At 38.5% G+C, this 16,643-nt stretch overlaps 1 protein-coding gene across 23 annotated transcripts in view; it reads left to right on the top strand.

The window, feature by feature from the left end:
- The window catches only part of nrxn1a (neurexin 1a), a 177,403-nt gene that overhangs the window by 53,660 nt on the left and 107,100 nt on the right, over nt 1-16,643 (top strand). For 17 of the 23 annotated variants that reach the window (XM_084135466.1, XM_084135472.1, XM_084135463.1 and 14 more), the window contains 3 exons: nt 11,567-11,868; nt 12,764-12,787; nt 14,037-14,198. In XM_084135466.1, coding sequence (XP_083991592.1) covers nt 11,567-11,868; nt 12,764-12,787; nt 14,037-14,198 — 488 coding nt within the window. The remainder of the gene's footprint in view (nt 1-11,566; nt 11,869-12,763; nt 12,788-14,036; nt 14,199-16,643) is intronic. The other 6 variants (XM_084135474.1, XM_084135465.1, XM_084135468.1 and 3 more) reach the window with 1 other exon arrangement.

Here is a 16,643-nt window from a genome sequence, read left to right as displayed (position 1 = left end):
ATAAACAGAGGCCTTTCTATATGAATGAATCATTGAATTTACTTAACCAATTTGTTCAGGACCACAACACCACTTCTGTGCTTTATTGACCAGACAAAAATTGATAAAGCAACTGGCAAAATGTAAGTTACTCAATATTAACTTCATGTTTATTCATTTATTATATAAAATTAAAATCATAATCGTTTTGTTAGCCTGACCATCACCACAGCACTTTTACTCATGTCTTGTTTATTAATAGAAGATTGGCAGACTGTCATCTTTTAACAACTGTCATTTTGTTAGTGTCAGTGCAGTGTGTATTAGGCTTAATGCAAGGTAGACTGACTCGTATGAACTCTATGGAGTTCTGTCTGCTTCATGAATGAAAGGAGAGAAGAATTGGTGGCAGCTCTTTGAGGGTCCCAACTGGGGGAAACGGGACAAACGATGCGGTCACTCCATTAGTGGTTACCTTACACAGATCTGTTTGTCAGAGAGCGTAAATATAGTGGATCAATAACTGAATGACGAAAGCAGAGAAGTGCATTTAAGGACAGATACTAGCATAGATCTGTGTTATGTTATCATATTCAAGCTTCTAAAAATACACCGGTGCTGAGAGGACAGCTTTCCACACAGCGTCAAACCGAGCTTACTTAAGCGATATGGAGAGTAATGGAAATACAGGTCTGAGATAATAGCATTGATATGCAGTAGGGATGAGAGAGCTCTGCATGCTGGCTCTATATGCTGTCTCTGCTGTGATGGGAAGGTCTATAATGAATGTGTGTGCATGTGTACGTGTGTACATTGATCAGTTACAAGGCTGTTCTGGCACGTATAGACTGAATGCCATATTGCGTCCATGCTGGAGAGCTTCAGCAGAGAGGGTAGTGCTCTGAGTGCTGAGATTCTGAGCTTTCCTCCCTGCTGTTATTCAATATCAGCACAGACCCATGGATCCACATTCACGGTCTGACGATAACATCAAATTACACTGATCCAGCACAGAGCTCTGACTGAGTTTACAAAGAACACCTCTCTCAAACTCTCTCTTTCTGTCTGTGGGAATCTTGGCAGTCTGTTCACGCCTCCTGTTTTTTGTTTTTTTAGGAACACTGCACCCAAAAATAAAGTCTGTCATTTTCTCAACCTTGCTCAAAAATGGAATTTTTTGGGTCTCTCTTTTCAATAATGAAATGACTTTTTGTTTGAACAAACGGTTCCCGTGTGTCCTTCTGCTGATGCTGACGAAACACCATACTAAACAGAGAATCCTGCATTACTGAATCTACAGCACATAAAACAAATGACTCTAACGAGCCAGTTCTCAAAAACATGAAGCACAACCAGGATAGTCTCATTCCTAAATAAAATAAATGACTCTAAGCTGTTTTTTTAGTGAATCAAAAACATACAGTGCAACCAGTATAGTCCGATTCCCAAATAAACGACTTTTATGCGCCGTTTTATTTTTGTGTGAATCAAAAACACAGCGCAACCCGTATAGTCCGATTTCCGAATAAATGACTCTTATGAGCCAGTTCTTTTTAGTGAAAATTAAAAAATACAGCGCTACCAGTTTATTCTGATTCCAGAATGAATGACTCTTATGAGCCGTGTTTATGTTGTTGTGTGAATCAAAAAACAACATAAACACTTCACTTTTAGAAGTGACTTCATTTTTAGAAGTCACTTCTAAAAATGACTACTATTACTATAAACTATTAATTATGCATAATTACATGCAACTAACCCTAAACCAAACCAAACCAAACCCTAATCCTAACACTATAGTAAGTACATGTAGTATTACTCAGTATAAGTGTATAATTACAGTATAACCTTAAAATAAAGTGTAATCTTTAATTTTCATTTGAACTATTACATTTCACCATTACCTTTTACCTTGGCCTTTCTCACTGTCTCTCTCTCCTAATTGATCTTCTGTTTCCCACATCATCTTGTTTCTGTTCTACTTTTGCTCCCTCTGATGCTTTTTCTGCTGATCTCTCCATCTCCCCACCTCTGTTTTTCTCTAAGTATGTTTATATCCACGTCTCACTCACGTCTCTATCTCTCTTTTTCTCTCTCACTTTTGCTAATGGGGTGCTCTGAGGTCTTGTGTGCAAGGAGTTGGCAGAACACTGGGACATATGGCAGGGACTGAGAGAGAGGGTTGGCTGCTGGTTTGATGCTCCAGAGAGGTAGCTGGCTCTGACAGGTCGGACAGGTCCCAAAGCATGGAGCAGGACTTTCCAAAATAAAAGTGCCCGCGCGGGTTTCTCGAGATGAGCTGTGAAATAAATAACGTTAGTGGAAGAATCTGCTTTCTCTCATCTTCTTGGCTGGTTTCCAGGTGCCGTATGAACTGAATCTTCTCTGTGAAATTGAGACGAGATCTGAGGATTTTACGTCACTCAACCACAGGCTTCTCGATTTAATGTGGTGTCCTAGAAAATGCCTGCGTTTAAAAACGCTGAGCCTCCACACCTGCAAGAGAGAGAAAGAGAGAGAGAGAGAGAGAGAGAGAGAGAGAGAGAGAGAGTGAGTTCAAAAGTTTAGACGGATTCGTTAGGAGAGGCAGAGATGCCTGTAGGACGGCAGGCTGCATGTCTGTGTGATGCCAGTTTGTCTCCTCACATTTGCATAAGAAAGGCTGTAATGAGGTGCTGTGGAGGTGGAGAGAGCGTTTTGAAATAAGTTGTGACTTCGCGCTGCATGTTCTACAGATTCACGGCTATTTTTTGAGAGATACGTGTTTGGAGCGTTTAGCTAAAGGTGTCTGGTCACAGCTGAATATAGGAATACATTTAATAGTGCCATTTCTCAGAATGATAATCGGACTCCTTGTTCACGAACACCGCAGCTATGAGACTTTCAGTGAATATTTTTCCTGTGAGATCTGTGAATCTCAGATGCATGAATGCATTTTCAGCCTCTAAAAAAGCACCTGGCCTTGCCATTTTTGAACAAAAGCCTTTGAATTAGGTTTATGGAAGATCAGTTGCCAAAATATATTTAGCATTTCATGTTAAAAGGTGGAGAAACCATGTATCATCCCCATATTTTGTAAAAGTGATGTGCTTTCAGCCTCTTCAATACTTAATCATTAGAATGTTATTCCAAACCCTTTTTTTTTTTTTTTTTACCAGATACGAGCTGTCATCTCAGCAAAGAAAGAATCAAATATCATTCCTCCCCACCAAAATGGATAATACTGCCATTTGGAGAAATCGTAATTTCAGATTGAACAGCATCCACAATGCAGCCGCCTCGACATCCGGATCCTCGAATAATGAGCCAGCCAGTCTTTTGTGCTTTTTGTATCTTTCGCCGTCTGATCCTATTCACTGGCAGACTTATGATGTGAGGAATAATCAATCAAACAATAAATCAATATTCAACAAAAAACATCTGTGGCCAGTCAAGTGTGAAACGCTCCTCCGTAGCGCGGGCTCAGAATAGCTTGACGGGTCTCGGTTACGCTCTGAGATGGAGAAATTTTGATAACCGGCCTTATCAAGGTCGAAGCGGCTAAGCAGACTGAATAAACTTGTCACACATAATATAGTGCTCTGTCTGAACGTTTGGGGGAAAATACCATCACGCAGGGGAATTAATTGGAATAATGGACGACAATATGTATTTATATATATGTCAGTTAATGCAGTGAATGTACTTGAGGCCCTTCTTAGCAGCTGAAAAAGCGTAACTAGACCTCAGAGTCAGTTTAATGGTATCGTTGCTGTCCACGGTCCATAGCCCCCGGTATATATTTAGCTTGGGTAATTGCGGTGTTATTATCTTCTGTTGTTGTCACTCCTGTTGTTTTTCTTGCCATTGTTAGATTGAGACTCGGCTGCGGCTTTGGAGCTGCTCTCATTAACTCACTGTGCTATCATCTTCACTGGCAAAACAAGCTACCTGAGTGAGTGTACTGCTCACTGGGAGCCACTTAGACCTCTCCTCTCCTTTACTCCTATAAGCCCTATACATACTGTATGTGCAGTGAGGTTTACATGCCCCTCTTTTTTATACACCTCTATCATAATCTGCCAGGTGTTTTAACATTTTAATAAGAATAATATATATAAAAAAGTTTCCCCCGAAGAAACTGCAGAAAATATACTTATTTAATAAAAGTTAATGTTTTTGAAAGAAGTTTCTTATACAATAATTAACTAAATTAATGGATTAGTTCACCCAAAAATGAAAATTCTGTCAGTAATTACTCACCCTCATGTTGTTCCAACCCAGTAAGACTTTCGTTCATCTTCGGAGCACAAATTTTGTGATTAAATCTGAGAGCTGGCTCACTTCTCCATAGGCTTCTATGTTATTGAAACTTGCCGGCCCAGAAAGTTAGTAAAGACAAAATAGTCCAAGTGACTACAGTGGCTCAACCATAAATTTATCAAGCGGCGAGAATACTTTTTGTGCGTACTTTTTTAAAACAATAATATAGTTTTAAAATAGTATACAATTTTTCTGTTTTAATATATTTTAAAATGTAATTTTATTCCTGTGATTGCAAATCTGAATTTTCAGCAGCCATTACTCCAGTCGTCAGTGTCACATGATCAAGGTCAAGGTCAAGGTAGCATTTATTGTCTCCCTTAGGAGAAATTTGTTTTAGATTAGGGAAACTGCTGCCACATCAAGACATAACACATATAACATACAACATATAAAATGAAAATAAAAGTAAAACACATTTCAATCCCAAAATCCTACATCATAAAAACAGTACATATATCATATATCATAACAGAAATCCTTCAGAAATCATCGCAATAGAGTGTTCTGCAAAGGGTATGTAAACTTACATTGAGTCATACCACATTGAGTCAATGTCAGTGGATTATATTTAATTCTGCTATGGTCTACACACAAGGTGAGTCACTTTGTAGGCCAACCGGCAGTTAGTATCACACTGGTTCCCTCAACAAAAACCTAATAGGATTTTCCCCTAGGCTTTTTTGATTATCAATAAAACAAAGTGATACTTGCATGTTTTGTCCATCAAGATAAATACCACAGATAAACACAACTTTTATGAATTTTGAAGCCTAAATGCAGTCGCCAGAATTAAAAAGCTAAAGGTAGGCTATAAACGAACTACCATGATCGCTAGAATTCAACGTCACCATCACTAAGATTCTGAAAACTCTGTTTTTATTCAAAACATCTTCCTAGAAAGTTTGAGTTAGAATAGTTTATAAGAGCACAATTATTAGTGAATTGAGTTTACCTGTTCAGCTGATGACGTTTAATCTCTCGACAGCCTCTGTAGTCCCATTTAGCCACTTGTTAGCAACCGCCTTTAACACATAACAGCTTCAAAAAATCTGGTGGTGTAATACTGATGTATTTTATTTCGTAGAAATAAGACTGTCTTGAGATACCACAGACCTTATTTCAGCCATTTAACCAAAATCCCATTTTAAAAAAAAAACATTGAATTCAGGAATATGGAACTGGAAGTGCTAAAATGCTAACTCCTTTCCGTGTTTTGGCACACTCTATATGCTGATTTGGTGTCCAGGTTTTTAATCAATTTAGTTGTATTGCTTATTATTATTAATATTATTATTATTTTTGTAGAAAACTGTAAATTTTTTCAGGATTTTTCCTTTTTTTATATAGAACATTTAAAAGAATAGCATTTATTTGAAATAGAAAACTTTTGTAACATTACAAATGTATCTACTGTCATTTTTGATAAATTTAATGCATCCTTGCTAATTTTTCCAAAAATAATTTACTTTTTTTTTTATTTAAACAATTTTTAGCTATTGATTTAAAAAGTTTTGGAATGCTAAATGAAATGATCATCATTATAGCAAATTTATAAACATCTTGCAGATTCTGCAAAGGGTATGTAAACTTATACGCAGAACTGTATACTTAATGTATACCTCATGCCACATTGAGTCAATGTCAGTGGATTATATTTAATTCTGCTATGGTCTACACACAAGGTGAGTGTCTACACACAATACAGCCCCCCCCCCCCCCCCCCCCCCACACACACACACACTGAGTGCAAATTGTTTGGGGATGTACTGCTCTACTATACACTAGAATGGAGGACAATATTTTGCTCGGAATTATAAAGCTGGAGGCTCAGGGAAGAAAGGTGTGAAAAATGGAGAGGCGCGAAGTGAAGGCTGGTGATAAATGATAGAAAGAGTGGATGTGTTATGGAAGAGAGAGAAAGAAATGTGTGAATGCACATGCATGTAATATGAGCTTACTTAATTGCTTCTGCTTCTCCCCAGAATGCCTTGCTATTTCAGTATTTCCTAGAGCTTTGAAGGGAGTTTCCTCACTTCTCTGACAAAGCAACAAGATTTTTATAAAAAAGAAAAGAAAAAAAAGATCATGTTTGTTTTATGCAGGTCAAAACAGAAGTGTTTCAAAAATGACTTAACGGGATAGTTCACCCAAAAATATACTCATGATCACGATGTTCCAAACCCCGTTGCATGGAAGAAAAAATTAAGATATTTAGCAGAATGTCCAAGAAGCTTATATTTCCCATAGAGTGAAATTTTGAGCAGACAGTGGTGGTCACTATTCAATTTCATTAAATGGAAACAAGTAGCTTTGATTCGAACAGTTAGGCTATGGAATGTTGTGTTGAGATGCCTAATTTTATACTGTGGTTTATTTAGACATCATTATTAAATAAAACACCAATAGCATGTGTGTAACGGCATGCTGTTACCCCCACCCCCTTCTCAAGCAGATTCTCAAGCAGGCGTAGATACAAGTGGCTAAGCTATTACTTGAATGGGTTTGCAAGTAATCTTGATCTAGTGGACAAGCTTGAAGAAGTGTTTCCTCCCACTAGATTTATCTGTGCCCAGAGCCTCAGTCTCCTTTTCAGCCCCACTGTCGTTTATCTCCGCTCTTGTATTCCCTACAGCGTGAATGGGGCCATGGTGGTGAAGCTATATGTGATTCGCCATAACATATCTCTAGAGAGCCTATAAAGTGTGTTTGGCTAAAACACAAAGAGATGAAGAATCAAAGCATACAGATCAAATTAATGCACAAGCTAGCTGGTACACTGAGGTACAAGGTTGACAGGTGTATTATTTATACTTAAGTCAATGACAGTGCAGTATTTCTCTACAGATTACAAATTCATAGTCCATGAGCTACTGTTGAAATAGCTTTACTTTTTTCTTACATAACTGTGAGCGAACTTCACCTTATGAAAAATCAATGTAGACAGCTTTGACAGTTTATCTGGCGCTTAGTCCCTGTTCAGTCTGACACCAAACGTTCACTGAGATCAGCCTATTCTGTCAGAGAAACTCCTGTGATTTTAATTAATTTTCATTTTGGTGTCATTTAGTGGTGTAGTTTTCTAAGGAGATATTAAAAGACCCAAATTAATGAGTTTTATGTACGGCGTCAATTATTAATGTTGACTGTTTTGTGTAGCATTATTGGCTTTGCTGCTGCTGAGGCCCTTGGAGATTGTGCCGTCGTATAATTGTTAAAGGGGATTTAATTACAAAATTAATATTTTATTGTGTTCTTATTCTTAAATATCAATTTTTAAATATCAAAATAATGATTATGGAAAAGGATATGGGCATGTCAAAATGAGTTTATGAAATGTCTGTTGTTGAATAGAACAATGTATTAATGTATTACCACCCCTGCAGTTCTGCTAATTAGACCAAGTCTGTCATATTGCGTTTATCACATGCAGCACAATACAGATAATTAAAGTTGACACTGCTTTTTTTTACCGTTATTGGGGAAGCATCAAATTGCAGCTTTCATAAAGCTCTTTTTTTCAGACGGTGTCATGATGAGAGGGAAATCATACAGTAAAACATACTACAGCTTGTCTTCCTGTAGCATGGGAGTTCTCAATGGTTGAGTGACTGTGTTCAGCATTCACAGGCTGTCGCCTGTAGCAGCTTTGAGGTAACAAGCCCACAGACATGCTGCCCCCAACGTTCCTGTCTAAATTTAAGCTGATGAAGAGATAATTGCTCAGTCAGCAGCGTACCAGGAATCACAACACAAGTGCTAACAGGAGCTATAGCAGTTCTCAACTGATTTTTGTACGTATTGGATATCATGTGGAGACCCTACACAATAATTATACAAAAGGTGCACTATACTGTGCAAAGTTTGGAGTACGTTTTTTTAAAAGAACTGAATACTTTTATTCAGCAAGAACACATTAAATTAATCAAAAGAGGCAGTATAGACAATTATAATGTTAGAAAAGATTTCTATTTCAAATAAACTGTGTTCTTGCGAACTTTTGATTCATTCAAGTATCCTTGAGGGGCCCACACGAATAATCCTAATAATCCACAATAAACTGATTAATGTAAGCTGTGACGAACTGTCATAAAACTTTGAACTGCGAGCACTGGTGTCACTGCCATTACACGATATGCTGAGGTGCGTCACGTGATCCAAGTTAGCCATTACGCTTTCTCCACTGGTAAGAGATGCAGACCCCCTGCTACAGGTATGAGTGTTGGAGCAGGGCTGGAACTAAACTCTGTAGGACTTTGGACCTCCAGGAACTGAGTATGACACCCATGGTTTACATGAATCCAAAAATCTATTTTCTCATAGTTTACATCGCTCATCACCTCTTTCCTCAAAAAGTCTGAAAATGGTTTGTTCGAAGATTCTGATACTATACAAAATGTAATATTTGAAAAAGCATAATAGGGACACTTTAACACTGACTGAATAGGAAAATTGACAATTTTCTAAATGTATAAACATCAGAAGTGTGCTGCTGCTTCAAAATATGGCAGAAGGCAGCCACACCAAATTAGTAGTGCTAAAATAGAAGATTGGGGCTGAGGCAATGATATCAGCTACATCTTTGTTTGTGTACATCATAAATTCACTGTTTGTGTTAACAGAGAAAGCAGAATTATTCCAAAAGGAATCAGCCATCACAAATGGGATGTATCTTCAAATGCTATGTCGGCAGGTTGATAGACAATTTAAACCACATTTGATGTCATAGATTGTACTATGAGCTTTCAAAGAAAAAAAAGAAAAAATTATGGCTCATTTGGGCGTGGATTGTTTGGCGTATGTAAAAGCAAGCTTTACAAAAAGGCCGTTATTCAAAGATGAGGCAGTGGCAATTATTTTGGACCTGACAGGAAACATGCAAGCGATCTTGCTCATTTCAGATGCAAAAAGTCTAACCAATCGTCGCTGACATCCCATACATATTGTTTTAAAGGCACAGTATCAAAAACATTGTTTAATCCTGTAAGTAAGAGAAATGGTGTGGCATGAATGACTACCATGTATATGGACTATAGAGGAAAAAAGGTACAGTATGTAAATAGAAGTAGGTTCTACCAAGTTTAAATGGCGACAAATAGCATCTTGTTTGCATTAAGTGTGAATCGTGCAAAATGGAAGTAATTTGCTGTTTTATAAGGGTAAATTGAATGAGCAGTGGCGGTTAGAGGTTGGTTGGCGTAAATAGACACTGTCAGAAATGAATGATAACAACAGGTAGGATATGGCTTGAAACAGAAAATATGTATAATGTTATGTATGATGTATGCATATTTATGATGGCATATATTTTAATGCTGCATTTAATCAAGCCTTCCTGGTTATTTTCTCTTGAAGATGAAGATTTTATTTCCTGTAAGAGTTTTTGCAGAGAACAAATCTGATGGGAGACTGGACACGAGTCACAACGGAGACGAATTGAGATGAAAGACTCATAACACACTCTGTTACTGGCATCGGAATTGGGTTTTGAAGGCCATTTTGTAGTTATTCTGGGCATCCAATATATATACCTGTGTGAAATGTTGTGTGTAAGGCCCACTGTGTGTGTGTTGATGCAAAAGCCTGTTTTGCTGGTGCGACTCTGTGGGCGCCTTCCTGCACTGAGTCACATTATAGCTGACTCAGTGGTATATAGAGGAGGTGGAAGAGAGCCAGATACAGCACCACCCTTTGGCTCTTTGTGCACAAACACACACACACACACACACACACACACACACACACACACACACCTCATCAGCTGAGGCAAAAAGCTTATTTAACTCGCAGTGGACACAGGAAGGGTGATGAAGGATGGAGAAAAAGATGGAGTAAATGAGCCTTGTTGATATCTCCAGGGTTTATCTTAAGAATATTCCAGATAATTCCAGAGCAAATGAGCTGGTCTTATGGTGTGTTAGGTTAATTGTGTTGCAGATTCCTGGATTTATGGTAATTTGGTTCAGTGTTGCTGTAAATTGCCTGTTAAAGTCATTAATATTCCTGATGAGAAGTAGACTCAGCTCTGCTCTGTAATAATATAATTGTATTTACCGGTAAGAAGGTAGCTGTGGAGATAGGACTTCACACTTTATTAATGGGCGCCTCTTCAGTTAATATTTTAACCAAGTTCCCAAAATACTCTCAGATCTGTGTGACAGTCGGAGCTGTTTGCGCAAATGGGAAGAGGAGTGAGAGTGTGGGTGCCTGGGTTCTGTGCCAGCACGCTTACAGTAATGGGTCTCGCTGACTGATTTGGTAATTATGCCCTGATATGTGTGGCTGCTTTATTTATGGTCACCATTATCAAGGACCTTGGTTCTCATTTATGAGCAAGATGGCTCTGACCTCAATCTCAGGTGTGTGTGTGTGTGTGTGTGCGGGCATACTGACAGCAACCAATCACTCTCAGATTGACTGTGTTGAGTTTCTACAATGTTTGACCCCTTTAGTATGACTTTTGACTGGCTTTTGGCTTTGTACAGGTAGGTAATTTGAAAATAGCAAGTCTTGTGTCTAGTAAGCATGGGAGCCGTAGATGGACAGTAAGTGTTCTGCTCTTTATTATTATGTGATGGAGGGCCAATGACATACAAATACATCCACAACAAAGAAATGCTTTAATGCATATGTGCTTGGTATTAATGTTTGTATGTTTTTTTAAAAAAAAGAAAAAAACTCATAAACCATTTTTCAAGAAAGGTATAATTTGAATGACTCTAAAAATGCCATGTGGTGCAACAAAGTAAAACGTATTAGGATTTAGCATAAATCTTAAATATGTGTGCAAGTATCAACATTTTTTTAAACGTTTTCTCAGTCTAAGAAGTATTTTTATTTCATTATTATTGTAAATGTCATGAATATCAAGGTTTTGTGTAGTCGCACCGCATGGCATTTTAGAACCTGAACTAACCTTGCCTTGTAATAAAAAGTTCAAGATATCTGATATTTTAAGAGACTTGATCTAGACACACAGTCATGATGGTCTGCAGGGGTCATATCTATGAGGTCATTTCCTTTTTTCTTACATGTTGGTTGGACCACATTACTGTTGATTTGGTGGACAGGTTTTCAATGTTAGTTTTTCTCTCTCTAAGGAATAGTAATAAATATTTTTTTTAATAAATTAATAGATAGGGCAAAAAAGCATCATGTCACTGACCCCTATATTTGCTCATCTTTCCAATTAAACTTTTATGTGAATGCATTTGAACAACCTCTTTTAATGCAAAACGCTGGTCTGCTCCTGGCTTACATGCTTTGTTTCTCCATGTTCTTACAGAGAGGGAAGAGTATGTGGCCACCTTCAAGGGTTCAGAGTATTTCTGTTACGACCTGTCCCCGAACCCCATCCAGAGCAGTAGCGATGAGATTACCCTCTCCTTCAAGACCCTGCAGCGCAATGGACTGATGCTCCACACCGGGAAGTCTGCAGACTACGTCAACCTGGCGCTGAAGAATGGTGCCGTCTCGCTGGTCATCAACCTGGGCTCTGGGGCCTTCGAGGCCCTGGTGGAGCCCGTCAATGGGAAATTTAATGACAATGCCTGGCATGATGTGAAGGTTACCAGGAACCTTCGTCAGGTAACCGCGCAGAAAAGGCAGAGTTCGAGATTGGATACATTCAGATTCAGATTAGTAGCATCAAACTAACCCTCGGAATAGATTTAACCGTAAACACTTTAACCAAGACATGCATCCATTTTAAATAGTTTAGGTTTCCATATAATGTGTTTGAAAGTTGCTACTAAAAGTCCACTACTACAGAGAAAGTTCTAGGCTTTTGATGCACTTTTAGCATTTTAAATAAGCTTTAATTTATTTTGCATAGAGAAGAGTTAATGTAAAAAAGACGCTCCCGATATTGAAGTTTTCATGTACCAGCCTTTAATTCAGCTTTTAGACATGAGTAAGCGTACCCTTAACACTGTTCCCCTTGACTAATATTTAAATTCAACCTCAGACGCTACGGCATCCATATTTTACTGTCACTATTTGATAGCGCCACCTCTCACTACATTACATGAGTGCATCACCTGTCAACGCAGAACACCTTTGAAGTGTCAAGACTCGGATAAGATCCGAGATGTGTGGCACGAAGTTGGATAGGACAGGCAGTAAACATAAAAAGCTCAGTGGTGTGTTCTGTCACCAGTAAAGTTAGCGGAGCACCAGGAATAGGAAGAGACCGTGTCTGGAACAGAGTAGACTAGATGTGTCCCAGAGGAACTCCACGGTGCAGATCTCGTCTGCTTCTCCTTTCCTTCTCTTCTTTTGCCCTTTTTAAATGTTTACTAACCTGCTTTTGGGAAAAGAAACTAACCTTTCATCCATGGAATGTGTCATTTACTAACCTGTTACCTCTTACTAACGTGCAACGCTGATGTACTAACCTTGGCAAGAGACCATCTTTTTTGATTGAGGAACGGTGTTCTGTTCACAGTTTTTTAATTTCCTTTCTCCCCCCTTTTCCACAAAGCACTCAGGCATTGGACACGCTATGGTAAACAAACTACATTGTTCGGTAGATATCATTCTAATTGTTTCTTAGTTTGGGTTTGCCGTGTGTCTATTTTCCTTTTTTTGAATCGTAGACATCAATACTAAACAAAAAAAGGGGGAAAATGCGGTTGGTACTCTTTACGCTTACTTCCCCTGCCCTGCCCAAATTCCCCATTTCTTTTTTCTTCTCATTAGTTCGGTTTCCTCAGCTCTTTCTGTCCCGCCCATCTTTATCGTTTTTTTGTTAGGTTATCTTGCATCTTTTCCTTCTTTGGGTTCTTTTGCATAAGGTTTTGCTCACCGATTGGTCTCGGCTGGCTGGCTCTGAGCCTTTTCATTGGTCCAGCTAGCTTTGAGGCCTGTTGTTCAGCATGGTGTGCATCCTGGCCACCCCGTGTACTAACACCTCTGTTTCATCAGTACATTTAAGGCTGGCATGGGTGGCCAGTCATCTCGTCTGTTGTAGTTTTTGCTTGCTTTCTTCATGTGAACACGCTTATGCATGCAGACACCTCTGCTGTGATTGGTCTCATGAGCTTCGTCGTATCTGTGTACTTCTCCCTCCCCTTCTCTCTGTACTCATTCCTGTGCAATCTAATCTGTGAGAAGAATTATTCTCTCTAACCAACCATTGTTTGCATGTGGAGAGGGAGGGATAATGAAGCATGCATCCATTCAACCAAATCTGTGAGAGATGTGCCTCTAATTGCCTGTGCTTTCATTTCTAACCTCTTAGCACGCCGTGTTCTTTGTTTTTACCTCATATAAATACATTGAAAACTGCTGAAACTACTCACACGCACTGGATTCAAGCGATACTAACTCTCAGAAACACACATACTACTAACACCATTTTTGTGTCTGCTGATTTATTTTTTGTGCTCTATTAGTGGCACCACTAACATTGATCATGGGCTAATGTGCCGCAGAATTCCTCAGCTCACCTAAGGCATACTAGAATTTAACACCAAAAACATAAATCTAGAAGGACAAAAAAAAAAAAAAAAAAAAAAAAAAAGTCAAATAATAAATAAATAAATAAGATTTTCCTGAAACAGACATGAAAATGGGTTCACATTAAATCAATAAAAAGAGAAAAGCAATAAATAAATACATAAATAAGAAGCATTAAAGACAAAAACAAAACAAAACCAAGCATCCAAATCCTTAAGAGGGGGACCAAAGCCCTGTAACAGCATTCAAGTTATATGTGAGTATAGCGTGTCCTTTCCCTGTGCTTTGTTGTCTAGGTTACAATATCCGTGGATGGAATTCTGACCACCACTGGATATACACAAGAGGACTACACCATGCTAGGCTCGGACGACTTTTTCTATGTCGGGGGTAGTCCCAGCACTGCGGATCTGCCCGGATCCCCCGTTAGCAACAACTTTATGGGCTGCCTGAAAGAGGTAAGCGCCCTGAAAATTGCTACTTTAAAAAAGGTCTTTTGACCCAGAAGTCTCCCAGTAATTTAATTACCTTCAATTGATACTATATTACATTTATTCATTTACATTTTGAATGATAGAAAGATATGACCTTGCATTTAATCCACAAAAATGTATTCAGAATATGCTGAATTGGGGTATATTGCACTAGTTTCATTTTATAGGAAGTATGTATATACAGTATACATATTATATGTATATTGAATGAAAAAAGAGAGATGCATCCTTGCAGCTAACTTCTCCCAAACTTTTGAACAGTAGTGTGTGTGTGTGTGTGTGTGTGTGTGTGTTAGGGAATAATCTGTATTGGCCGATTGTTTAAAAACAGACGATGATCAGGGCCGATATCCATATCTATATCCATATGGATATTATATCCAGGCAATCAAAAGGGAGCAGAAAAACGTGTCAGACTGACACATATGTGTGAAGAAAATGTCTGTTGTGTTGAATTTAAGGCTGTGGAAGTTAATGCAACAATAACATCATACAACAACGCATAAACAAAAAATAGCGATGTTACAGCAGGCTCTATTTGACCCTATGTATCACCCGTAGTTGAAACCAGGGTTGCCAGGTGTGCGTTTTTTTCCCTACACCAAACATTTTTCGTAGCGCCTCCCATCCAGTAATCACAAAGAGCGTTGCGCTTTGTTACTTCTGATAAGAAACAAAGCCTCAGCTTTCAAATTCTGTCCATTTTATCACAAAATTAAAATTTGACGCTCTTAAATGTGAAGTTACAGATCTGTGTAGTGCCTCAGTTCAAGCGGCAGCGCAATTCTTTGCTTCCACTTTAATACAAATTATACAATAATTAATACAAGCACAAAAAAATCATGCATGAACATTAAAACGTTTCCTGAGTTGAAACACTGAACGACACTGAACGATTACATGAGACATGATACATTTCTGTAAGATTCAATACAACAGCTTTTGAACAACCAACAAATTACTAAACTAATATTTAGTTGCATGACCATTGCTTTTGATAACTGCTACGCATCTGCGTTGCATCGAGGCAACCAGCTTAGGATGAACAAACTGTTCCTGTGAAATGTTTCACAGTTCCTGTGAAATGTTAGGGTTTGCTTCAGAAACACCCCACAAGTTTCCAATGTAGTTGAGGTCAGGGATTTAAGCAGGCAACCAAGGAAACCAAAATGTTGCTTGCTTATTAGTGTCTTTGCGGTCGTTGTCTTGTTGAAAGACCCATTTCAGGGGCATTTCCTCTTTGGCATAGGGCACCAATCTCTTCAAGTATTTGAATGTGTTCAAACTGATCAATGATCCCTGGTTTGACATAAATAGGTCCAACACCATAGCATGAAAAACATCCTCATACCATAATCTTTGCGCCACCATGCTTCACTGTCTTCACAGTGTACTGTGGCTTGAATTCAGCACCCGGGGGTCGCCTGACGTACTGTCGATGACCACTAGACCCGAAAAGAACAATTTTATTCTCATCAGTCCACAGAATGTTACGCCATTTCTCTTTGGGCCAATCAATGTGTTCCTTGGCAAATTTTAAGCATTTTTTCCAACAATGGTGCTTTACGGGGGCTTCTTGCTGTTAGTTTAGCTTCTACATAGCCATCTAATAGCCATCAAAACACTGCCCTGATGTCTAGGCTAAAACAAGGCAAAATTTGGGCTGCCAATAAAAATGTAATAGGCGTCTAACCATAGTCCAAGAATAGACGCACAGGCTAGGCATAACAAATGTCAAAGAAATGAAAGCAAACACCTTGTAATCACTGTGGACTTTGCTTACATGATGGAATATCATACAAGTTATTTTAGCAAAAACGACATGTAACCAAGGTTATTTGGGCTAGAAGTGGGTTACTTATAGCTGGACTATATCGGGTCTATAGTTAACCAAGACTGTGAAATGACGGTTATTGCTTGCTGGGATGTTTGGAATGGCCCGTTTTCTTAGTAATTCAGAAGGAAATGTATTTCATAAAAATGTTTGAAACATTTGCTTCCCTTTTTCCTTAATAAAGCACAATTAATGACCCCTTTTTTTTTTTACAGAATGATGGAATTATCTAATTAAACTCCACTATTATTTTGAACACACCCCTTTCAATGAATGAGTTAATTACTCGGAACAGGCAGTATAGCAAACTGTATACGTCAATACAGCATTCACATATATGTCTGCTGTTTTTATCATTTGTATTAGTTACTTTTTATACATTTTATGGACGTCAGCATTGTGCTTATGTGTGCTGTCTCTGACCTGTGAGAAGAACACATAACGCGTCATGTACACCAACAACTGAAGGAATTATTTATCAGTCGCCACGGACTCGGGAGCCGAAACACAGCAACAGAGTTGAAATGCATTCTCTAATTAACATTGCTGATGAGGTTTCCTCACATCTGAAGACT

The sequence above is a fragment of the Abramis brama genome (assembly GCF_963993115.1).
Source record: "Abramis brama genome assembly, chromosome: 14".
NCBI classification, from domain to species: domain Eukaryota; kingdom Metazoa; phylum Chordata; class Actinopteri; order Cypriniformes; family Leuciscidae; genus Abramis; species Abramis brama.
The sequence above is the reverse complement of the archived record's forward strand: the minus strand, read 5'-3'. Positions and strand labels throughout refer to the sequence as shown.